General features: G+C 37.3%; 2 protein-coding genes across 5 annotated transcripts in view; both read left to right on the top strand.

The window, feature by feature from the left end:
• The window catches only part of igsf9bb (immunoglobulin superfamily, member 9Bb), a 110,505-nt gene extending 95,559 nt beyond the window's left edge, over positions 1–14,946 (top strand). Inside the window, exons 18-20 of the mRNA XM_053477828.1 lie at positions 3,836–5,473; positions 8,155–8,282; positions 12,426–14,946. Of these exons, the coding sequence (XP_053333803.1) occupies positions 3,836–5,473; positions 8,155–8,282; positions 12,426–12,640 (1,981 nt within the window). The 3' untranslated portion in view covers positions 12,641–14,946. The remainder of the gene's footprint in view (positions 1–3,835; positions 5,474–8,154; positions 8,283–12,425) is intronic.
• An 8,847-nt stretch (positions 14,947–23,793) lies between these two features.
• The window catches only part of arhgap32b (Rho GTPase activating protein 32b), a 135,127-nt gene continuing 131,657 nt past the window's right edge, over positions 23,794–27,263 (top strand). For all 4 annotated transcript variants that reach the window (XM_053478450.1, XM_053478452.1, XM_053478453.1 and 1 more), the window contains exon 1: positions 23,794–24,166. The gene's annotated coding sequence lies outside the window, so the exon portion shown is untranslated. The remainder of the gene's footprint in view (positions 24,167–27,263) is intronic.

The raw sequence follows: 27,263 nt of genomic DNA on the forward strand, positions 1-27,263 counted from the left end.
AATAAAAGAGTCCCCGTTTTTTTGTCACTCCTCCTGTCTTGGATATGTGGAAGCTAAACATCTTTGACAGCCTCCGTGCTCCCCTGCCCCTTCCTTCTGTTTCTGTTATGTTTCCTGTCGCAGGGCTCCTCTAACCCCCCTGCCTGGTATAGAGCCCTTGTGGGAGGGGACGGACGGGAACAGGCTCAGGCCCCCGCCTTCAAGCCATCAGTGAGTCCCTGTACCTTGAGCAGCCGAGCGTGCCCTGGCTTGGCCGCATGTCCCATGTGCACTGCATACGGGCAAGGCTGTAGTGGCGGACAACCCAGAGAAATTGCTTCAGCCCTTTTTTTCTTTTTTTTTTTCTCCACTATTGCCTGTGTCACCTCCATCCATACACACGCCTAGCTCTGAGCAGTATTCTGAGCTTAAGTGTCTCAGCTGTTGAGTCATGTATGTCCAGCAGGAGGCGATGCTTGGTCTTGGAATTGCCATGCAACAAAATTGTAGGGAAAGCCTGTAATAGTGCCTGCTTATTTTTATGCAATGAAAGAAAAAATGCTTCAATTTAGTGTTGCACAAGTAATTAATGTATTATCACTATTGTTTAAATTTATCATCCATATACTGTATTTTTAGTTAATTCAGCTTGAATGAATTAACTCCATGCCTCAGTTAGTGAGTGAGGTTCAGGTATAGGACTGTTCTTCTCCTTTGAGGATCATCTTATTCTGCCCGGCTGAGCATCGCTAGGCCACATTCCACACACATCCTGCTGACCTCTGGGGTATTTTTACCCCATAGGCTCTCACTGGCCAGCCTGCTGCTTCTCCACATCCTCATGCCTCTGTAATATAAATTCTGCAGGATTCCTCGACATTCCTAAACAAGTTGCACAAATTATTTATTTATCTTTTAAAGCGCACATTAATAACATAACATACAGTAATAATAGCACTGCTTTCTATTATCTATGGAATATAGCACAAGAGAAACCTTTTGTCTATTAGAACATGTCAAAAATTGGTCCATGCTTTGTTTGCTTCCTTGACTGCTATTATGCCATATATTATGCATACTATATAATGCTTTTAATATGGTTATAACATTATTCTTATTTTTGTATGAAACTTAAAGAGAGTCGTGAAACAGCCTTTTGTTTTAATGCACCAATGATCTAGATTATGTTACAATTATATATGCTTTTATAATACTTTAATATAATATAACTTTAATTATGTTATTAATTATTCATCATTTTCACTGTAGTTTTACCGGCTTTTTATATATATTTTTTTAATATTGTTATCTCTTTCTTTTTTATTTCTTATATTTATTCCTTATATTATCTTTTTATTCCTATATTGTTATCCCTTGCTTTTTATTTAAAAAAGGTTTTTTAATATTGTTATCCAATTCTTTTTTATCTCATTATTATTCATAATTGTTTTATTGCTTTAATTGAATTTATTGTATAATTTTTTTTAAGGCTTGATGTAAAAGAAGTTTTGATCTTATATATTTAAAAAAAAGTTTGTTGGTTTTGTGTTAAGAATCAACAACATGATTTTTCCATATTCCATAAGTGTAGCATCCTAGGATTTTTTTTCCCGGACAGAGAATTTGCCAACTGGTACAGTATTTCTGCCCATTCAGTCTAAACTGGTTAGAGAAAAATGTTGTATTTTATTTTTTTTTTAATTCAGAAAACCCAATTTGGTCAAAACATTTTGATTTGTAAAGTTGTTCTATGACCTGCTGCTTAACCATAAATTCTCCATTATAATTATTTTATTTGCAGTTTAGGTGGACATACAGTACTTTAGGGAAGCTATCTAATGTGTTGACCTCATGGTGCTGATATCAGATTTTCAGATTTCAATGACGAGGGCCCTCCAGAGCTTGGCACACACTCCTGCGTGAACTTCTTTACTGTTTTTGTGATCTTATTGTAATTTATTGTTCTGGAGATCTCGTGTTTTGCAGATGTCATTTATGAGTGCACATGGTAATTGTAGATGCATTCTTCAATCAGTTTATCCTGCTCCTTTTTTGTATAGTAGAGTTGAAGTGGATTAGAGCCTATTCTAGTGCAACTGATTAGTGCCAATTAAAGGCACAATTTGTGCCTTTGCAGTTTAAGTGTGTTATACTGTGTTATACATTTATCACCCACATAAGCACAAAAGTGTCATTATAGTTTTTTTATATATATTTTAGCTTTTATTCCTTTTTTTAATTTAGAAATAAGTATTTTTTTAATGAGTGCTATAACTCGTTCATTTTTAGTCTCTGATTATATATAGCTTCTACTCATTCACACGCTCATTCAGCTGTGCAAGCGCATGTGTATAATGCATATGTAAATCTGCTTGTTCTGCATTTTCTCATGTACAGTATTATGATGATTTGGTTATTGAAACTGTTCAAAGCTCACTTGCAACAGTCTTAATTATAAAAAAAAATTAACTGCCTCATCATTCAGGCTAAGAAAAAAATATTAGGTATAAAACAACATTTGGATGGCTTTTTCCGAAAACTTGAAAGCTCAAGCTTAAGAAACAGTTCAGTTTAGAAAAAGGCTGTAAATGCTTACTGACTGTAAATGATGCGCAGGTTGCTCTGATCTAATACTGTCGATTAATGTAAGAGTCTCCTCTTGTGATACGTTGTCTCGGGAAGCATGGGTGACATCACTGACTTCGATCTTGGTCATCGGTAGGCAGTTGCCATGGAAACCCAGCATCGTCACTGCAGCCAGCACAGGCACTAAGTGTAATGATTCAGCAGAACGGAGCTTCAGCTGACATTACTACTAACAAAATAACTGCAGCTCTAATTTTCCTTTCTTTTCTGATTGATTGTTTTATCTTTTGTCATGAAATAAAATGGATCTCTTCGAATCTGATTTGGTTGTTCTAAAAATGATTATTAATCATAATTAGTCAGTAATGATGTCTTAAGGGTAGACACAATTAGCCAATATTTAAAGCTATGTTCATCTTTTTGCATTCTAGTCTGAGGAATGAAAAGGCACAACATAAAGGTACAATATTATAAGTATATGGCCTCAGCCAAAATTTGCCATATCTATCAGTTATCTCAAACATCCCAGAATGGGAAGAGAACTTCACAGCTGGGGCCTTGATCAGAAAGTCATTGTGTGTAATCTTCAGGATTATCCCCAAATTCCCTAAATTTAGACTTACAGGGTTTCAGCATTTGACACAAATTAAAGTTAGTCAACAAAATTTAATAATTATAAGGAATTCATAAAATTGTTAGTATATTGGTATGTGGCTTGCTCGTTCAATCCAGCTGTTTATGGGGGAATTCTCTGGGTCCTCGGTTTCCTCCCATCTGCCAAAAATATGGGCTGGTACTGTAGATCGGCTTCTTTGTATGACCACTGGGCTGCTAATGTGAATTTGTGTAATGTCCTGGCATCTCATCTATCCTTTTGCCCCCAAGGTTGCTGGGATATGCTCTGGATAGGTCAAGACAAGTTTAGAAAAATCTATTTATTTGTTAAGTATTGGGTACGATTTGTCAACTGATTACTCACATTACAGACAGCCAGCTTGTGTCTGTGCTGATGCATTAAATACTTGGCTTGGGGATAAAATATAACTTTCTAACACCTGGTTGTTATATAATAAGCAACATTTCACTTTCCAGGAATTAGCTAACCTGTTGTCTACTTAGAATTTCTTTTAAGAATTCAGGAGGTCTATCTGAGAAAAGCATGAATTGGTTTCACACATGATATAAAACCGTGTACATTTTTTAAAGATTGTCAGGATCCATTCTGATTAAGGTACTGCCACTTATGGTTTTCCTGTCTTTCCTCCTTTAGCCCATCTTCTGGAAAGATGAGTCCAGAGAGTGTCCGATCTATGGGAGCTCCATCTGAGTCATCTGAGGATGGGTCACGAGCTAGGAAAAGTCCTGCCAAGGAAAAGGAGCTTTCCTTATACAAGAAGACCAAAAGAGCAATAATTAGCAAGAAATATAGTGTCTCTAAACATGAAGCTGAAGCTACTACACCTATTGAGTTAATCAGTCGTGGGCCAGATGGTCGCTTTGTCATGGATCCCACTGATATGGAAACACCTGTCAAGCCTAGGCGTATTGAGGGCTTCCCCTTTGTGGAAGAGTCAGACCTTTATCCAGAATTTCGACAGTCTGATGAGGAGAATGATGATCCAGGCCCCATGCCACCTATGATGGCCACTCTAAGACCCCAGCACATCTCTCCCATTTCTTCCAGCCAGGAGTCTTACTTGCAACCCCCAGCCTACAGCCCCCGCTTCCAGAGGCCAATTGAAGGGATGACCATCATGGAGAGCAGTCGACTTCAGGCCATGGGGCAGATCCGTGGTGCTCCTCATTTTCGAGCCTTTTCCCATGGCCAGTTTTACTTGGGCAGCTATTTGGGCAGTCCTGGAGAACCTGAGCCTCCACCTCCTTTCTACATGCCAGACACCAGCCCTCTTAGCTCAGTAATGTCCTCACCCCCTTACCACCTTGAGGGGCCGTTTGGTCATCCAACCATACCAGAGGAAATCAGTGAAGGAGAGATTCAGCACTATGCAGTCTCAGGCTGCTCCCTTCCTTTTACACACACTTCATCTCGTTCCCCGGATATCTGGCAACGGCCTGATTTCTCCTTTGCCACGTTTGAGGGTCCTCACTTCATATTCCCACCCCACCATCCCTTGCAATTTCACCGGGAACCTTCTCTTCCACCGCCCCTCATTCTCCCTCCTAGTGCTCTCCCACCGGCATCAATTCACATACCCTCCTATCCTGGTATTCTTCAGCTGGAGGCCCCAAAGAGTCGGCTAGGCAAATCTCCCAGCAAAGTGAAGCCTCAGGGCCTTCCAGCCAAGCATTTACCTATGCAAGAGGCACAGAGTCTAGGGCAGCTAAGACACACAAGCCACGGTATGGGTGTGCCGGTATTGCCTTACCCTGACCCAACGTCTCACATTGTTGGTCCTAGCTCATTTGGAAGCCTGGATACCCGTTGGTATGAGTTAACTCCCAGGCTCAGTCCCAGACAGCCCCGAAGGATGGAACCCAGCATGGTGGTACTCCAGCCTTCCCGTCTCTCACCTCTTACTCAAAGCCCCATTAGCTCTCATGAAGGTTCTCCAGAGATTGTAGTGCGTCCCAGGCCCCGTCCTAGCATTGTTCAGCCTTCCATTCCTCCTGGGATGTCTGAAATTACCCTGCAGCCACCTTCTTCTGTTAGCTTTTCAAAAAGATCTTCACCTTCTTCTTCCCCTGCTCAAGGCCAGGGAAGCCGAAGGGCAAGTCCTATTTATCGCTCTCACATGGCTTTTGGCACCTCAGCAACAAGCTATCCATCTCAATCTCCATCACCCCCAATGGAAAGCAGCAGCATTTTTGGACAGATACCAACCCAGAGGAGGAGTGAGGAGGAGATTCTGCCATCAGAACCCTCTCCGCCCCAGCTTTCAGCTTCAGGGTAAGTTCAGTGCGGTTACAAAAGGACTTAATGCACTAAAGAAAGTATAGGCAATTTACTTAAACAAGTAGAACACTTTTCCTACTGAGGTAGAGCAGTTTTAAATATGATTGCTAAGGAAAATAACTGCATCGAAAATCATTCTAAACTGCCCTCAATGCCTTACATTTTGCAAACCATTCAAAATCATTTTCTACATAGATGATGTTGTGCTATGCCTATATAGTTCTCAGTGATGCTGCTTTTCATGTCAGACATCAATGTTCATTCATATGATCTGTGAAGCACTTAAAGACATTTGCCTAAAAATTAAAGTTAGCTCATTTGATATTAGGGCAAAAATAAATGTATGCTCAAGGCAGGATGGATTATTTGCTTCACAGATATGGTGACAGACCTTTTGGGGCTCAGTCTCTCAGTGATATATTTCAGTCAATTTAAAATGCAGCACCAAAGCCCCTTAAAAGCCTGGAATCAGAAGGACACCACCACTGGACCCCAGCCTTTCCATTCTGTGTCATTCTGCTTTACCCTGCCTTTCACCCAACAGGAGGAACCCCCGTGTATCCCAATTGACCTTTCTCAGTCAAAATAAAGCCCTCTTTTGACCATCTCCAGGCTTTTTAGGATGACTTACAGTATGTTTGAAGTGGAGATTGATTTTAGATGTGTCCAGCACAGCAGGCACAGGCCTCCTCTCCCGATCCTTAGTAATATGACTGCATGAATGCTTCTCCCACACCTCCCTTTCCTCCATCACCCAGGTCACCCCAGCTCTGACTGCCAGGGGGAGGCTTGTTGGGCGAATCGTGTTGCAGGGACTGTCCGCTCTCATCTGTCGCAATGTCGTCATCATCTCAATTAGGGGCAGTTGGTCATTCTTGATGACTCCTGGAGTCTTACCTGCTTTGTTTTTGATTGATCTCAGCTATCTGGGCAGCGTTGTTGTGACCAGGTCCTCTACACCGCAATAGGTAAGGGTTGGATCCATGTCTGAAAGGGGGGGGCAGCAGGTGGGGCTTTTATTCACCTCGTTCTTTAAAGGGGAATACGAGTCTGAGAGTCTTGATATTTTAAGTTTGCTACACCAACCTGCATTTTTTTTCTCTTTTTTTTATTTATTTTCTTATGTTATAAGTAGCTACGCATTTAAGTTCTGCAGTCTTGAATCCTATATGCATTCTCGTCTCGGTATGCATATGTAAGTTTTCTGGTTATTAAGAAATATGTCATAGATCATGTGATCAACACAAACTTTACTTGCTTTCCCTGTCTTTTTTTCCGAAATGTGGAAAAAAAATAAAAGACACAAAAGACAAACTGGGTTTTTTGCTAGTGAATTAGAACCATGAAGGTTCCGAAATGAAAAGAAGTACAAGCGGGGCTACAGATTATATAATTTAAAATCTGTAACCTAGTTGTATGGTTAATCACGGTGAATCAGCAGTAAATTGCTGTTTTAAAAATAATACTGTCCCTTTTAAGCACTCTCATCATCATAAATCCAAATGCACATGTGTTTACTTATACATTTGGACTGCAGAACACTCTCCCATTCGAAGGGAGAAAGGATACTTCCATAAAAGCTCATGCACTTCGTTTTGTAATGGGGAAAATACTACTGGCTCTGGGCACCATAACAACATTCTGTTTTTTATTTGTGGCTTTTGCCCAGTGAAGTGCTTTTCAGAGTATTCCCCTTTAAAGTTCTGTTCCATGTGCAAAATTCCATGCATGCCATCGCTAACTATTGTTCCTCAGTTGGAAAAAAAAAAAAAAAAAAGAACAAATATCTGATTAAATTTTTGTTACATTTGTTGTCTGAGTGCTTTGTTTTATTTTTCATTATGTGACTGTTCCCAAGTAGCCATTTCCCCTCCCGCCATCTCTCCCCCTGTCAGCATGGTGAAGCCCATTGTAGACAGTATTCATGTCTATGAACACATTTTTGAAGATGCTTTGTCGCTCAGCTGTGATTTTCCCCCTCTACTAATGGCTTTTAATTTCTCTTGGCAGCCCCGGCAGATGGAAGGGCCCTTTATAATGCTCTTTTTCTTGTTTCACCGTGCCTCGTCAGAGCCGTGTGTGTGCGTGTGGCTGAGTATGTGGGCTGCATTTTAAGTGCCTCCATACTGTATTTGGATGGGAAGACTGTGAATACACTTTAATGTTTAAAGATGTATATTTTCCTTTCTACAAAAGTAGACAATATTATTATTATCATTATTATTATTTCTTAAAACCATTACATTTTGTCATTGAATAATTTAAAGTTTTAATCTGAAACATATTATCCTACCATACCAAGGTATGCCTATTTAACATATCGTAGAAGTAATGTTCGTCTAGAATGGTTTTCAAAATTCTTCATTGCACTGAACTATATTGTACTAATGAGAACGATCGTGTACACCTCTATAGCCCTGAGTATACCTCTCTTTCCACTCAAATAACTTCCGGCTCCATAACTGTCATGCTGAACAAACTGGCCTATTCCGAGAGTGTGGATGTCTTGGACTGGTTCGTAGGCAATCTGGTGCGCCTATAGCTTGGCACCGAGAGCAGTAACTTGACAAGGATTGGGCCAAGCCATATGTGACCAGTGTCTTATCAATAGAATGGCACAGGACAGCTTGTCTCCTTTGTGATAGGCCTTTGCCCTTTCTTTGTCCTCTGTGCAGAAAACGTCGAGGTATACCGAGTGGTCCTGCAGGGTCTGAGAGGATAGAAGCACTGAGATACCAACGTGTCAAAAAAGTCAAGAAGGTTGCAGTTAACAATAACAACTCCAAGGCCAGAAAGAAAATGGGTGAGACCTCACTCACTTTCCTTATTTCCTAGCAGTATGTGATAATGGTGTAGTGGTTTTTTATTTTATTCTTTTTTTTAATGGTTAAAACTCCAAATTGCCACATTGGCTCTTATTCATTAAAGTTGCACGAAAAATGGAAAATGCTAATTTGAGTGCCTGTAATGACGTGTGAATCAGTCTGCTTCTAATGCATTAAACCCTCATACGAGAAAAACAAGCATTGTGATTTGAACCCAGTCACCGAATTAGCTTCAGCTGTCTGTTTCATGCTCCTGTCCATTAGCGCCGTCTTTTCTGGCATATAAATTAATTTACAACTAAACACATCTAATTTACATCAAACACATAGTAATTTAGGCAGTACCCAATAAATGGAAAGCATTCATTAGACTTTAGTTAGCCAAAATCAAAGGAAAGAAGGAAATCAAGAGGGGAAAGAAATATTTCGGTGACGCCGAGTTGGGGGTGCTTCTGTCTGAAAAAAGGAGTACCTTATACTGTACATATAAATACATTGCATTTGAGATGGTAAAATGTCATCACTCCTCTATAATCCAGGTGGCATGCTCTAAACTATTGGTTCTCAACCTTGTTCCTGGAGTACCACTGTCATGGATATTTTTCCTACTCTACAGCCACTTTATTTGAGAAAATGCTGTTAATTAGTTGCTTAGTTAAGCATCAGGTGTGCTGGTAGCTGAGAACGCTCTTAAATGTGCAGAACAGTGGAACTTCTGGATTAGAGCTGAGAACTACTGCTTTAAACTATTCACACAATGGCAGGCAGGTGGTAGGAGCGAAATTTTTACTTCAATTTTATACTCCTGTATTTGAAGTTATTTGATATTATTTATTTGGATGCATAAATATATAGATTAAAAGATTGATTGTTATGACTCAACTTTTCAAATGGTACATTGTTTTGAAATTGTAACAAGCAATGTAATATATTTATAAAATAGTGATAATAAAATTGTGATACACAGTCATAATACAAATCGAATCAGCACTATTTTTTTCTGATAATATCGTATCAGGTGATCCCTGGTGATTCCAACCTTTATTATTAGGAGGAGTTGGAACTGTACATTTGTATTCTTATTAGTAGGGGCACCCTCTTCCCGGGAAGAACCTGATATTGTTTTTCTAAAGAATCTGAATGATGAGTGTCCCAAAATTCCTGTTTTTCCAGTTCAGGAATAGGCAGCCATATCTCCGTCACTTTTCCACGCACCCCTATGAAAACATTGGCAGCCCTATGGCATGGAGTCAACCTCATGTAAAATTTGTTTTTGAGTTCAGGAAATTTCTTGGGAACCTCTTCCATGCCACCCTTCTAGCTCACATAGAAAAAATAGATTTTGCACTGCGTCTATTGCCAGACAATTTCACCTGAATTTTTTACTTTTTTAAATCGCTCCTTTGAAAACAATTTTCGGAGGGCACGCACAAACCAAACTTCACATGAACCAAAAATAAAGCCTCCTCCCTCGTAAAATAAAAATGATTAAGCTGTAACACCAATGGTCCCCGAGATAGAAGTCTCAGAATCATGGTAGTGCTTTTCTATGTAAGTGACTAGAGAGATTAAGTTTCAATCTTGGCTGGTCTGCTCCCTTTGGAAGTGCAGCACAGCAAACATAGGGCCTAGAAATGAGCCGTTTTCACAGATTTGACCAGATGCATTCGTGTTCATAAATTCTCCATGAATTGTTAATAATTCTTATTATACAGCTATTAAAAAACAAACTGAGTGTCTCAATCACTCCTGAATACAGGAACCACTTGCTACTGTATTACTTATCTAAGAAATCATTGCAGCGGTTTTCCCACAATGCACAGTTTTCCAGACATTCTTTTCTATTGACTTAACATGGGAACACTTTCAATCAGACATAGTGCCCAAAATGATTCCAAATTTTTGCCGTTTTCCAAGTTAATCAAGTTGATCAGCTCATAAATAAAAGTAATTAAAGAAGCAACCGTCAAAGTCTGTTCAATTGAAATGATGGGATGTTAGAGTGAAGAGGCAGGACAATTTCAATTTTTGTTTTCACATCATTTGGCCAATTTTGTATCAGGCCACACAAAATTGACATCAAAATGCTTCACCTCTTCTAAAATTCATTTAAGAGAAATGAAAATAGTTTGGTGTAGTGGTTCTCACTGTCACCTCGTACGGCCAGAGTCTGGGTTCGATTCCCGGCTAGGCTCAATTCCCTCCTCTGCGTGCATGCTTGGTGGGTTTCCTCCGGGTACTCTGGTTTCCTCCCAAAGACCAGCATATTAGGCTAATTGGTGTTCACAAATTATGTGAGTACCCTGTGATGGATTGGTACCCTGTCTCTTGGGATAGGCTCCAGGCCCCTGTGACAATGAATACAGGATAAAGCGGTAAAGACAATGAGTGAGTGAGTGAAAATAGTTTGAAAAGAGAAAGAGTTATGGGCATTTGTTAGACATCACACTTAAATTTTTTTTTTTTCTTCCCCTCATACTGAATAATGGAGATCACAGTCTAACTTCTTAGGCCATTTAAGCCAGAAGCACTATTGTTTTTTACAAAACCACTGCAACCATAGTTTTCAAGAATAGAGTTTGGGTTGCACTCCCATGAGCACTGTATATGCACTCCCATAACACCCCCGCACACACACACGCACACACACACGCACACACATACACACTGTATCAGACTAATTTTAGTCTGATATTCCTCTTCAATTCTCATGAACTAGCTGACTCCTCCTCGACATTTTATTGTAGAAACACTCTAGTTATTGATGCTACTATACCTAATGTATGAACTGTGCTGTATTTATATATACATGGTTTTAATGATTTAACTGCAATTTAAACATCTTTCCAACTTTCAGTTTGGTAAAATTGAATATCACAACACATACACCAAAATTTGATTGATGGCTCTACACCCAGTTTAGGATCTGATGTGACCATACTGTATGCAACTATGATGAAAAAGACCCATTGCAGTCACATTTTATATAGGCCAGTAGTTGACTTTAGTGGTTGGTCTTATTCTTGGTACTTGATTCGCTTGCTGCTTTTATAGGGACACTTGGACACCTGCTCTTTTTTTTTTGGCAACAAAACCTCATGCAGATCATGCTGACAGTAAGTCTATGGTAAACTCAGAGAACCACTCTGAACAGAAACACATCTCAGAATGCACAAGACATCAAACATTAAGTCAAATGGGTCAAACAGCAAAGAAATTGCACTGAGGACAGGAATGTGTGAAACGTCTCACTGCTTGGCTGTGGAGCCCGAATGTGGTCTTTATGTCCCATAAGGTTGTGCATGTTGTGAATTCTGTGATGTGTGTTTGATGAAGAGTGATGTAAAGAGTGGTTGTTTGAGTTAGCATAGACCTCCTGTCATCACAACCCAATCTGAATATTCTCCTTTGATGTCTTTAATCAAAGGCATTTCCACCTGCATACTTACCACGTACTTACATATCAAACATGCAACGTTCAGAGTTACCGAGATCACTGAGATTTTTTAACATTTATTTGTATTATTTTTTATTCACCCTAAGGATCTGTTGCTAACATGCCAGTGCCAGACTCTAAAAAAAAATGCGTCCAAAAAATGCATTAATCTCCTTTGAACAGTTAATGGTGAGATGTTTCTGCTACTTATGCTCTGTAAAGACTTCATAACGCCTCTAATCTGAGGTGCTGTTAATTGGTCGTTTTTCAGGCTGATAACTCTAAATGAACTTCTCGTCTGCAGCAGAGGTAGGTTTTGGTCTCGCCCTCCTGGGATGGCTTTCATGAGAGTCAGTTTCATTATGGTGCTTGACGGATTTAGCAAATGCACTTGACAATACTGTTCTTGCAAGAACTATTACAGAAAGGCTGACCTCTGTGTCTTAAAATAACAACTAACTGTAGTTTTTGTTGTTGTTACGTAATTACCTAATCCCATATGTGTTATTTTATAGTTTATGTTTAGAATATATATATATATATATATATACAGTATATATAATATTCTGTGGTGTATATCTATTCGTATGTATGTATTTTGTCCCGATCATCCCTATGTTTTCTCGAGCCACAACTGTTGTGTATGCACATCTGTGCTGACTCACATCCCGTTGTCTGGATCCAGGTGTGTCGACCTCTCAGACCCAGCAGCCCCACGCCTCTCAGGTCCTCCAACCGGAAGAAGCTCTCTACCTCCGCAAGAAGAAGAGGAAGTTAACCAGACAGGACCCGTACGCCCGCTTCTCCGCCCTGCTGTACCGTCGTCCGCTGCAAGATGACCAGAAAGCCATTCTGGCCAGTATGGACACAGTGGACCCAGACCACGCCACTTTCCTGTGAGGCCCCAGAGAGCAGGCCACACTCTTCCCAAAGCCCACTGGTTCTGCACTGAGTTTCCCCACCACCCCAGCTGTGCTTCATATCTACACCTCATCTTTCCACCCATGCTTTTAATTTTTTTCCCCCCCTTTATTTTATAATTTTATTTTTTCGGATCTCTCTCTTTTCACAAAATAATGCCAGTTGTAAGTGTTCCAAGGTTTTGCTCCAATGCAAGATTACCTCAGACAGAGAACTAGTCTCACTGGGATGTTTCTTTCTCTTCCAAAAGAGGCGCGCCAGCGTTTAAAGGCTCATGCATGTGGTTTACAGCTCTCGTTCCTCCTCACATTCCTGCACCTGTTTCATTCTGCCAATAGTCTTACTCTGTCTCAGCAGAACCCAGGGTTCTCAAGCGTAGGCCAGATATACCTCAGAGTCACCCGAGACTCATCAGCGCAGCACTGCTGGACAGACAAACATTCTGTAACCTCCTTACAGTGGGACACGTGGTTGCGTTTCTTTTTTAAATATGGTTTCTTATCAGCCGTCATTTATGTTAAACATTATTATGTTTGAAATATTTTAAGGCAGACTGACTTACGCTCCTAATGGTATTATAATTATACCACAGCATTATTGAAGTTTATTTTCTGACTAATTAATTCTCTATAACAGTAGTACTGGCTTAACTATTGGACTTATTCTAATATTTTATCATTTTAATATTAGCAGCGTACATACAGTAGGGACTTTAATGATGTAATGGTTCCTGATTATGTGATGTAACTCTAATGGAATGCACTTTTATTGTTAAAACAGCTAACTTGAGTGTGGTCCACTTTGTGCCAGGTTACATCACACCACTCGTTCCGTTGTTGATTATTTCCATATAACAGCATGCTCCATCAGGTTATATTCCGGACATACAGTAATATGCTTTATGTGTATGCAGTGTGGTCTTTTTTTTCTTCTTCTTTTTTAAATTTTTTTACTCATCTGCTCCTCCATGGTTTGGAATGATCAGTATTTCCAGTATTTTCGGAGGAAAGTGAATTTTCTTTTTAAATCCATCATCGCTCATGATTTTCCGTTAGCCGAAGAAATGTGAAGACAACAATAGCGTTGAATATCCCGAATTCATACCGAGAAGGGAACAAAACCTTATCCAGAGGTGTGCACAGGTTACTTTCCACTACAATCCAAAGCTGCTATGGTCATGTGTGTACATGATTCTGGGTCGGTGTTTTCTGTAAATAAGCCTTTTGCATTGGAGCAAAATCTTGGTAAGCACTGTGATGTACCGTCTCAAGTCTTGATTTTGTGAGCTTCTTGAAAAAAAAAAAAAAAGAAAAGTAATTACCATAATAAAAATACTACAGTCTGTTAAATCAATAAAATTCGTAAAAGTACAGTGTACTGTGAGAAGAGTAGGATTTTGTGCCATAATTATACTGTAGTATTTTGTCCCCAACTTTGACCCAAATAGACATACTTAAGCCTAAGTAGGGCTCCTGAATGCTTGGCTCCATTTACTTTTCCCCTTTTTTTTTTTGTTGGTTTGTTTAATTTGTTTCAAATAGAAACCTACTGCCTTTGTGGGCCATTTTTGTAGCCTTTCTTTTTTTTTTCTTTCTTTCGAGGTTTAACCTGGCTGCATGTAAAAGCAGCACCCTAGCTCCTGTCTCTATCCTCTGGAAAGACATTATGGGAAACGCCTACGAGAAGACCAGGCTTTCCCATGCGGCCAAAGTTTTTTATTCTATATCTATCATCCAAGGGTGCTTCTTTTCTACTGGTTAATATGTATTCTCATTGTCAGGAGAAACATATCTGGGCTCATGTATGTTCACTTCGGCGGCCAGTCATTAAAGGTGGATGTTGCTGGTGGTGGTCAGCAATGGTGCTCTACCTGTTTCGAATTATTTTGTCCCTGCTAAAAAAAAAAAAAAAAGCTCACAAGGGCGTAGGCTGGATTATTAGCATCGTTTCTCGTAAAGGGGACTCCAAATTGAAGCTAGGTTGTTGTTTAACCTTAGTTTTGCAAATTGATTGTGTTGGTTCGCAATCAAGCCCCTCCCAAAGGCTAATCAGTACAATACAGGCATATTCAAAAGCCTATTTTGGGTGCTATCAAACTTTGGGAGTCTTCAGACTGTAATCACTTGAAATCGCTTAATTTCTCTAGGTTGATCTTCCAGCAGATGTGTCTGCTGCTTGTCATTTTAACACCGCAGTATTTGACGTTTTAGGATTTCAACATCATCCAAGCGTTGGATCAAACTTTCAATGTTTGCTGTGGCATCTTGACGGTCAATACTTACTGTCCATCAAAATGCTTTTTTCTTTTTTTTAAAAAAGAGTTAAAAATATTTCCTCATTCATACTTGACTTACATCTGGGTGCTGAATGTGATCACCGATTTGCATTTATTATTTTAGCTACACTGACAACAGGCTGGGGTGTACCTCAGGTGAGTAAGGGCACTTCCTGTTGAAACGGTTATAAAGATTTTCCTTTATTTTGTCATGAATGCACTTTCTTGAAGATAAAACACACACACACACACACACACACACACACACACACACAGGAATACCTTTGACGTGTTCCATGCTTTTGTGAGACCAGCGCATTACAAGTGTACCTGCATAGGCATTTGTGATTATTTTATTTCACCTGGACTGATTGTCAGTTAATGTCAATTCATCATCTGGAGCTTTTAGACAAACTGCACTGAGCTTGATTTTTATTTTAATTGTTTGGTATTTATATTTTGCACCGAGCTATGCGATTGGTTCACGTCACCACTTTTAAAGTTCTGTGATTTTTTTTTTCTTTGCAAAGAATATCCTCTCTGTAACTGTTGTTCCATTTGTAATTTAAGTAAATGTCTGATTAGATGAGTTACCCATGAAACACGTGGCGACACACACCTTTAGATAGGTCTTCACAATAGGTAGGTCATTTTTGAAGATGTGCTCCTCGAGTATCCATGAGACATTTAACTGGGTAATTTATTTATTTTTGGTCAACTATGGTGCTTTGTAAAAGATATAGAACTATTGAAATAACTAAATATTGTCCTTTTATGTTTCTTTCTTTTTAAAAAGAGTGAAATATATATATATATATATATATATATATATATATATATATATATATATAAAAGAATATCCAAAATGCTAGGAATGTACTGTAATATGTCAAAATACTGTATATAATAGCATATATTGCACAATGTATGATAAAATTTTAGTAATTTTGAATAAATTGGACAATATATGCACGCGACTTAATATATTCATAAAACATAATCCCATATTTTGAATTAATTTTCTAACATTTTGTTTGTATGTTACTTTTTTATGAGTACCATCACTTATAGGCATCCTTAAGCGTCAAATAGACAAAAGAAGATATATTTCCACTGACCCTGCATTTTTAATATTCGTCAGCCTTTTCCTTTTTTTATTTGGCAGTCATCATTCAAATGTAAAAAAAAACAAACAGGATTTGTTATTTTTCTGAACCTAATCTGTAAAACTTTTGCCGTAACATAAACTCAACAGTATCTTCTGTAGCACCGTCAAGTTGTGTTTCTGCTTGTTGTGTATCTAGGCTATGTCAGGGCAACGCAAATTCTCCAGGAGTTTGGATGTTATTAAGAGATGTAATAAATGCAAAATAAATATTGGCTCAAAAACAATGCAAAAGAAGATTTGTAAGGAGGGAAAAAAACAGGCTTTTCAAAGCATTATCAAGCAAACACTTGAGCCCGTTCAGAAGCATTGTAGCTGTTGTCAAGTGACCATAACACTGACAAGCTATGACTTTGACTTTTTTTTTTTTTAATGCATTGCATTTCTTTTATATGGAATTTATCTGTCCACAAATAAGAAACATTCTATTTCTTTATCATGATGATATCATATTTATTTCATGATAAACATTTTTTCATTTTAATCCATCATTTGCGTTTGCATAATTTTGAATAAAACAGCCATCTTAGTAAAGCTTGAGTCTTTGTTTTGATTGAACACAAACCATTTTCACATTGTTCTTGGATTTCTTTCTTCTCTTTTTCACATCCATGCATGACGTCATGTTTACAGATTTTTATTGTTTCATCTCAGATAGTATTTCTCAATTTTACATTTGTTTTTCCAGCTACTACATGGATGTTGATTTATTTTTTTTCTCATTTCATTCCACACCTTGTTCTTAATATCCCCTCTGTAAGGCTTTGTGATGAATTCTAAAAGAATATATGCATACGGTAAATGTACATTTCTCTACGAAGCTTAAATATATAGTGATGATTTTTATTTATATTATTTATATTATTATCCTTACTTTTTATTCACTGATGCTTAGCTTATTGAACAAAATCTTGGCACTTTCCCTGTTATATTATAACAGATTTTTTTTAAAAGGGAGATGTTTAGGGACATGTTTAGCATGATCTTTCGGTTTTGTTGAATGCTATTATCCAGAGCTGATATGTTCTACAGTGAGTGCATATGAGAGATGATTTTCTTATATAAAGTAGATTATTTAATTATGACTATTTTCTTTTTTGGGAAAATTTATGGGGGAAAAAAAACCATGCCAACATTACTTGTTATCGGATGGCCATTAAATCATTTATTATAACACTAGACAAAAAATATAAAATACATTTGAAATAAAAATAATATTAGCTAAATTTTGTCCTATTAAAATTTGGTGTTAAAAAAACCTGAACCAAATCAATTCATACAGAACAATGGCGACATTTGGCTTTATTATTGTTACCATATTAAAAATTCATTTTTTTTCTTAAAAATAAAGGCACGTTAAAAGTAATCTTGTTGTTGGAGTGGTGTTATAAAGGAAATTTTATTTGCACCTTTAGTAATAGGGATGTGAACATAGTGTACCTTTAACTTTACATCGCTTGTCTTTAAGAGCCGTTGATGTATCTTTTAAGATTTACTCTAAAAGCTAATAAATAAAAATAAAAGGTTGATGATAAATATAAGAAAAAAAATGTCCCTTAATGACATCACTCCCGCAATAAAAAAAAGTACAATCAGTTACCATTATTTCAAAGAGGCCAAATGTACAGTATTTATTTTAACCACATAAAAGGATTTAGTTCCCCCTGAAGTGCTTAACATGTAAAAGTCTTATATTTAAACATAAAACACAAATTTGCTGAATGCATGTTTAAACATTGAAAAAAAAAATCAGGGATTTAAACAATGATCATGCTGCTTACTTTAGGCGGAGAAGGGGTGAGGGTCCGGTATCAGCACAATGTGGCGGCGCGTGGCAGAATATGAGACGTCAGTCCTCCGTGTGCTTGTGGGAAATACATAGAAACGATCAGGAACGTAAGCTGACCGCGGATACACAAAAAAAACAATAGAACTTTTCACGAGTTGTAAATAAAGACTACATATCTTGCAATATATTTTTGTACACGAGAAATCGATGCACACTGTGGATATTGTTAGGTGAACGACTAAGGAGTCATTTTATGATCTGTGTATTGAACTATGTGAATAATAATGATATTATGCGTTAGATTTAAAAATTATGCGAACAACATGATTAAAGTATATTCAAAATATATTTTAAGGGGATTTGTTTGCTTGTAATACAGTACATAGCATCTTATTGAACTCATCTTTATACACAGATATTTAGGAATTTCGAAAGGTGAAAAAAAAATAGTGCATAAATACCTAAGTTTAATACCTAAATTAACATTGTGGTTAATCCCAAAAAATTACCTGAATTATGATTATTTTAGGTATTGGAATAGTGCATAAATACTGATATGATACCTAAACTAACATTGTAATTCATTCCAAATTTTTTTTTAAAAATGTTCATAATAAAATGTTCAACTTATTTTAATATCATCAATCTCCTTTACATTAAAACTTTTAACTGTGGAAAAAAAAAAACTTTGTATCATGATTTTAGATCACAATTTATTTGTAACAGTTTTTTTGTATTTTTTTCAATAATTTTATTTAAAAATTATAATAATTGTTTCTTTGTTTAGTAGTTCTCACAATCACAGCCGCAATGCATTATTGTCCTATAACGCTGTTAAAGTCGATGATGTGTCTGCGTAGCCTTACTGCCTCATTGACTTTAACTGTGTTTGACTGGTGGGAGGGCACACCTACAATATGTATAGCAGCACAGTGTAAGATATGTGTAATCTGTATTCTTCTAGTAAGCAGACTGTACAAGTAGAGATATTTTGGCAGTGTACTGTATGTATAAAGGACAGATATTTATAGCTACAATTAAAAAAAAAACATTGAATGATCTAACTTTTGTAAAAGGTAAAAGAAAGTGTGATCCAACTTTGATGTCCTGTTTATGAGAAAAAAAAATGTATGTTTTTTCTGTCGTGACGGTAGCAAAAGTGTGGTTATTAGCGATCCGACAGATGCTACAAACTGCTTTTGTAGTGCACCTGTAGATACTCTAACAGTCAAAGTAACATTTTATAGAAACGTCAGTGTGGTGCGTCTTCACTAGCCATCCCATTGATCACATTATGACTTGGTGCTATTTTTGATCCATTTTGTGGTCTAGACAGGAGATGACTTCGCCGCAAATGTCACTTGCTACACATATTCAGACTAATATGAAGACCTAGCCTACAGTATTTGTTAACATTTGATGCAACAAAAAAAAGTTAAATGTAGTAATGCAGTGTTAGTAAAGACATGTACCAAGTAAAGAAATAAGATGTGATGCTTACAAAACGCTGTAAACAAACTCTTGTCAAAAACAAATGGCCTGAAATATGAAGAAAAAAATAATAAACGTTATGAGAATACATAGCATGTACATTGCAAATTCTACATAAAAAAGCAGGGAATTTTTATAAGTGAAAGTAAAGAGGGAGGATTGTCACAACTGAATGGAAGGAAGACCGAAAGAAGGGGAAATAGGAAAGAGGAATTTGTCACAAAGGAAGTAAGGATTTGTAGGAGAATGTAGGACGGTTTATAGTCAGGAAGGAAGAAAGGAAGGAATGATTTTTAATAACTGAAGGGGAAGAAAGGAAATAACAAAAAAAAGCTAACCAAAATGAAGCATGGAAGGAAGGAAGGAAAGAAGGAGGGAAGGAAGGATGGAAAGAAGGAAGAATTTAGAACAACAAAATGAAGAAAGCAAGGAAAATTTGTAACAACTGGAAATAAGAAAGAAAGGGAAACCTTGTAACTACTTAAAGGAAGGAAGGAAGTGGAGAAGGAAGAATTTGTAACAACCAAAAGGAAGGTAAAAAGTGAGGAAGAACTTGTAAGAACCAATAAGAATGAAGAAAGGAATAATGAAAAAATTTGTGACAACTGGAAGGAAGGAAGGAAGAATTTGTAACAACTGAAAGAAAAAAAGGAAGAATTTATAACCACCAAATGGAAGGAAGGAGGGAAGGTAGGAAGGAATTGTAAGAACAAAAAAGGAAAGAAAGTAAAAAGAATTTGTAAGTAAGTTAGAAAGTAAGGAAGAATGGAGGAGGAAAGAATTTATAACAGTTAGAAGGGAGGAAGGAAGAAAGAAGGGAAGGAAGGAAAATGTGTAACATCTAAAAGAAAGGAGTAAAAGAAGGATTTGTAAAAACTAGAACTAACTTAGGAAAGAAAGGAAGAGCAAAACAAACACAAAAGGAAGAATTTGTAACAACTAGAATGAAAAAAAGAAATTCTTCTCAGATCATCATATATGTAACCACTCTATTCTCTATCCATAGATTTCCAGTCACAGTCTCATGTGCAGTGCAACTGTAACTATTGTTTTTGCTCCTGTTGTTGTCTAGGGCATTTTGCAGCTCTTCATATTCACCCTTTCGGGACTACATTTCGATTTTTATGTCTTGGAGGTTTTACTGCAGATCATTTCATTTTACTGAAACTGACATTTCTGTAGAGTAAGGACAATTCGTCTTCAAGTCTAATTGTCACACTTTAAAACTCTGGCATGGTATTAACATGAGAAATATAATTTTAAAACATGATTAAAAGTATATTTTAAAAAGTTTAATATTTTAATATACCTCGTTTAAAACATCGAAAAAGTATTTCCTCAGTGGTTAGTTATTTTAAAGTAAAATAACTTATTTAGTAATTGTTTAACTAATTAACTTAATAATAAAATATTTTTGTCTGAAAAACATTATAATGCAAAAGTAAATGATTAATATAACGGTTTAAAGGTTGTGAGTCAGATAGTATGTAAATGATTCCACTGTATTTTACTATATTTCAGTTATAACAATTGTATAACAATCTTTACCAACACAACCACTAATCAAGCCAAAGGGCCATTCTTTTAGCCATCGTGTCCTGGTGGTGTCTATAGAGCTTCTGTTGGTTAGTACAGACTCTGTGGTAAAGAGAGCAAATGTATTTACTTACTAACTAATTTGTGTATTCATTATTCATCTATGTGATTACAGTAGTAGCCTGAGGCTATTCAGATCTGTAGGAATGTGATTTAATTGATTATGGATTTTGATTTAGGATTCAGTGATTCAGGACTGTTGGCATATGATAGAGGAATAAGTGATTTAGCAAGTCGGAATTGTGGGAATGAGAGCCCGGATTCAGTGTAAGTTATTTGGGATCCGGTCCTGGGAATGTCTCTCAGTTCAGGCGTATTGACCTATGATTTAATACCATGCATGCCATTTGGAAAACAAAGAGCTCTTACATCTCGGTTGGCCTTTATTTCACATGCTCCATGCTGGGTAAAGCTCATTGGGTTGCCATGTTCAGATGCTACAGTGTTATGTAACCTTTACTCTGCTTCAGAAATGTTTTGTATTTTGATATAATAAAAGAATGAAAAGGAATGCTTACATTTGCACTTCTCTTTCTTTAAACACAGAACTTACAGATCCCTCTGCAAATTATTCCACAGAAATAGGTTACTTCCTGTGGTTTTGAGAAAGTAATTTAATAATCATAATTTTATTTCCTGCAAACAAGCAAACTTATGCACCAGTTTAAACTAATATTTCCCTTAAATGCCCAGGTGGGCGAACAAATGTTGGATGATCATCTTTATTATCTGTATGTTCCCTTTACTCTCATTAATCATGTACAAATTGACATGAAAGACTTTACAGCTGCATAGGAAACTTCAGCAGTGGGATTGTAACATACCTTATAGTCAGGAGGGTGTGTAAATTGTGATAAGATCTATTTTATCCTTTTCAACTACTACTAATAGACTGTGAATGTCACGTAGATTCTATGTATTACAGTTTAGAATAATTGACTAGAGTTTGAATACAGTCCATATGAAAAAATAAGTTTAAAAAGTTAAATCATTAATAAATAAATTCTTTACATTTTTAGATTACACATACAAAGGGAAATAATTTAGGCCTTTATTTTTTATTTCAATGATTACTAATTACAGCTCATGAAAATGAAAAATCTAATTTCTCTAAATATTAGAATATTTCCCAAGATCAGTAACATTTAATCTTTTAAATTCATCAAAACCCCTCATTCAGATCAACTTAATCTATCTCATTATACATCTGAGTATGTGACAGTTCTACCCAACAGTGGCAGCTTGGTAGTGCTTGGATGAACCTGTGACCTTCTGATAGTAGTCCAATATCTTATTCACTAAGATAGAAAGGATTTTCAATACAGGAATTATGCAACTTTTGAAAATATGTTCATCTATGCACCTAGTGCTTGGTCAGGGCACCCTTAGCACAAACTGCTGAGGCGTTACTGAAAACCTGGTTGTTTTGATAGCGGCTTTCAGCCTATCTGTATTAAAAAACAAACTGGTAGCTTCATAAAGCTTTTCAGCAAATCTCCTGGTAGATGGCTGGTTTGCCTTTGGCCCTGATAAACCCAGTGAGCCAACACCATCAGATGACATGGCACCCCAAATCATTACCATCTGTGGAAATGTCACACTAGACTTCAAGCAACTTGGACTCAGATTGAAGGACTTTTATTTCCAAATGAAATGCAAAATTTACTTTCATCCAAAAAGAGGACTTTGGACCAATGAGCAACAGTCCGGGTCTTATCCGCCTTAGCCCGGTAAGATGCATCTAACATTGTCTCTGGTTCAGGAGTGGTTTAACACTAGGAATGCAACAGCCAATTTCCTGAAGATGTCTGTGAGAGGTGGCTCTTGATGCACTGACTTCAGCATCACTTTTCTCCATTGCAGCTCTTCCAAATTCTTGAATCAACTTTGCTGATTCAAGACAATTTTCTGTAGGCTGCGATCATTCCTGTTTCTTGTGCACCTTTTCCTACTACACTTTTCACTTTCAGTCAACTTTCCATAAAAATGCTTAGATACGGCACCTTCTGTGCCTTATCCTTCTTGTGGAGTGTATCGATGATGGTTTTCTAAACAACTGTCAAATCAGTAGCCCTACTTATATATGTGTGTGTGCTAAATAAGACCAAGTGATAGACAGCATTTATACTGTCTGAATAGTATTAAATTAAACATTTCAATATTTTGAAATACTGTTTTTCGATTTTGATAAGCTGTAAAAGCAACATCACCGGGCACACACACATACACACACACACACACACACACACACCACAGGCAATTTGGGAATGCCAATTAGCCAATTACTGTGGAAGGAAACCGTAGTACGCGGAGGAAACCCACACATGAGGACAACATGCAAACTCCATGCAAACAAATCTGAGGCGGGAATCGAATACATACATATATACATTAGTAGGTAAGTAAATAAGAACGTATTTAGTATTATGAGCAATTATTTAGTAAATATAAAGCTGAAGCTAACGTTTAATGTTGAAATAAACCGTTTTTAATGGATGCAAAGGAAACAGGAATGATGTATTAATAACACTGTTATAACTTTAGTCATTATTATACGCTTATAGACATGCCTACCATACAGATACAACAGTTTAACGAGTATAAATATTTGGTTATGAGTTGAGGTACTAAACGGAATCCGCACACACTGCGCACAGATACGTGTTGTAATTCCCGTCTTATCTCGTTGGGTCGTGACGTCACGTCGGCCGCGCGCTCTGCCTATCAGTGCGCGTTCACGATTCGATTCGAAAAGTCTCCCGTTGCGAGGTGGCGGTGTGCGCGCGCTGTCCCCGAGACCACCTTGTGTAGCGGTTTATTCTGGGTTTGTACTGCAGATTAACGGAAAAAGCGCGCGCGGGTAAAAAATCGAGCGGTTAGCTTTAAAGTTGATACACGGCTGTGTGTGTGAAAGAGGGAGAGAATAAGTGTGAGTGAGTGTGTATGAGAGACACAGAGAGAGGGAGAGAGAGAGAGACTACGGCAGGGCAACACAAACAGCTGCTCGGTTGCTAAACACAACGCTAGCCTGCGTGCTGTCCGCGCCGACACCGCATGAGCTCCTTCTCCGATACGAACCGAGCTTGTTTTAACATCTTAACTGACTATGAGACGACGTGGAGCCGGATTTCTCCTCTTGGTTTCTTCTAAGCCCCTGTGACATCCATATCTGCAATCCGTAAGACGCAGGTAAGCAGCGACCTCACTCAGCTCTGCCCGGTTTCCCCTGTTCCCCTCCTCCTGAGTTCACTTGTTTGCTCACTTTGTTTAAACACAATTGCTTCAAGCTAGTGCTTACTGTTCACAACAGACCTGTTTGTACTGGTGCAGCTTATTTAGATCTGAACCTCGGCTAGGATGTAGCCTAGTTTCCGATGGTGTTGCTGGATGCATTGTATTTTATCTGGTTTGTTTTTGTAATAGTCAATTATCTTTCATTTTTATACCCAACAATATACAGCATGAAAAGGTCTAATTTTTTAATGGAAAAGTGTGTGATGGGAAGCTGTTTAGACTTGCATTCAGGCTGCAGAAGGAAATTGAAAAGACTGTATCTCTGATGCATTGATCACACTTTCCAGCACAATACCCATCAGAGCTTTGGGTTCATAATGCGGCGCCCGTACCGGATCTGATGTAAACTTGATAAGATTTTTGGGTTTCTGAGATCCTCAGAAATGATGATGTTTTACCAGATCCTCAATCAGACTAGAGATAGTACTTGTCTTGTCAGTGATATTTACTACAAGATCAGTGCTTTTTAATCGTCTTTAGGCTTCAGAGGCTCCATCAGTTCTAGCTACAATAATGGATGAATTACCTGGTCACCCAATACAGTATTAACACGGTACCTAATGACTGATTTAATTTGTATTGCAATTCTGTTAGTATCACAATCTTGTAAACATGTTGAATCTATATGCATTTTATTCTTTCACACTTTGCTACGATTCTAAACAAACATGGCAAATAATTTGTTCGAACCACACAGGATGCTGTCTGCCAGTGTGAATAGTTTAAACCCCCCTGAAAATCTACGATAAAAATTTAAACATTGTAAATTAATATTGACATTATTTTTCATAGCTGAGCCAACTCTCAGAAAGCATCAGATGTGACCTAAATAATTAAGACAATTTGTGCTGTTGAAATATGTCAATGAATAAGCTCCAAAAAATGCCAGATCTTGTTAGATAGCCGGTCTGTCCAGAGTGTACACCCAGTAATAATTTGAGGTTGATTGCACAACACATAATGCGTTACATAATGTGCAGTTGAGACTAAATACAGCTACTGACAAAAATCTGGCAGTTTCCAACATTTCTGATGAAGATTTCAGTCCGAGACTATAGCTGCGACATTTATTTAAGAGCTACTAGTAGGTGCATGACACAGAATGTTGGCACAAAATAAATGGAAATGGCAAAACATGAATAAAACATGCAGATAAAATATCTTTTATCTCAAACTCACTCTGAAAAAGTTTTCTTCCACTATTTTCTGCATGAACCAGAATCACACTGATTGATGAAATATACATGAAATATAGTAATTTGTGTGACAAGTAATAATCATAAAACAATGCTGTAATCGCACAGTCTAAAAACCGCTTAAGTGTATGTGTCTGTAATTAACACAAAGGTGTTTTTCACATGCAACCAAGATGAAATATAGTATCTTGCACTAGCACTCTGCTCATCCAGCTCATTCTCTCTCCCTTTAACACTCGAGCACTTTATGGGCTCACATCAATATTTCACAGACGGCAGCTAAACCAGAGACAGGCATAATGAAAACATTCCTGCACTTCAGAAATCATCTTGGTCAAACAAACATACCTGGATTGCTCTGAAATGTGATCTGCTGTCGACAGGTCTGTGATTTAACATGTTTTTAATCCTGTAATAATTACTAATTATTAACATCTGAAACAACAACAATAACTTAACAATAGATTTGACTGTTTTTGCAAGCAAGTCAGTTTTGTCAAAAAAGCCAGTGGAAAGCAGACTAAATCTCTAAAGATGAGTCACAGGTTAATTTTACGTTGCTAAACAAGTGCACAAATATAACTGTAAGCTTAAGTTGTAAAAACACTTCTCTTTCTCTTATTCATGCCCTTGCCACCTGAGATGTAATCATAATGTTTTGGACAGGAAATCTGGCTAGGTTAAGTGTAACAGCTTGGTGAAGAGCCACACTACGCCTACACTTGAACTTCTGTGCAGTGCATGAATATAAAAAGCAATGAGCCCTGAGCAAACTAATTCATTATATGTCAGCTGTTGAGGAGTGAAACCCCTGGGTTCCTCCTGATTTACAGCCATATTTTATCTGTGTATTCAGTATGCTGACTATAAGAACCAACACATTTAATTAGTACTGTAGAAGAACTTTCAACTGGTTATTAGGTTTTTTCTGTACTGATTAAATATGTTATAAAAAATATTAAAGCAATGCAAACATAAGCTAAAACTGTATGCTTTATTATTATTCACTGACTACATAAAACCCACAGGATTTTTGCCAAGTACACTTAATAAAGATTGGTTATGTTTGATAGAACCAGTAGCAACTAATGATAGTGGAATAAGCTTTTGAATATATGAATAAAATGAGTAATCTACTATAAAAATTATGAGTTGTATAATTACTAAATTGCTCTTATTTAGCTTTATGCTTTTAAATTTAGATTGAGGTTGTTGTAAGCATGTGCTAACTAACAATAAAAATCATCAAGATTTCTTTTTGCAAATACCAAGGACAACAATATTATCATTATTCAAAAATGAGTCTAAAACCAAGGATAAACAAAGAAGCTGCAATAAAATACAACAGGTTCATTAATTTAAAACCTGGCACATGGGTGTTATGGTAGCAAAGTTGAGATATTAAGAAAAGTGAGAAATTTAATAAGATTGGCCCTGTCACAAAGTCAGAAATGCTGATTCTGCTTGATCAACAAGTCAGAAAGATAGCCTCTGATTGGTCAACAAGTCAGGAACACAAGATGTTGAGATGGCTTTTTCATGGATAAAACATCATTATGCATTTCAACCATAGAATTTCCTTGCTTCCGGCAAGCAGGCAAATATTAAAGTCTGACAGTACGTAGACGGAACCAACCACGAACTAACCAACTGGCTAACTAGCACACTGGTTCACATCTTCGAGATGAGGCTTCATCATCCTTAGAATGCTTTGTACCTCCTGTTTAGATGCTCTAGCGTAACTAATCTGTTCTCAGGGCAGACATCGTCAGCTTAAGAATTTTAACAGCTTAAAT

The sequence above is a fragment of the Clarias gariepinus genome, chromosome 19, assembly GCF_024256425.1.
Source record: "Clarias gariepinus isolate MV-2021 ecotype Netherlands chromosome 19, CGAR_prim_01v2, whole genome shotgun sequence".
NCBI classification, from domain to species: domain Eukaryota; kingdom Metazoa; phylum Chordata; class Actinopteri; order Siluriformes; family Clariidae; genus Clarias; species Clarias gariepinus.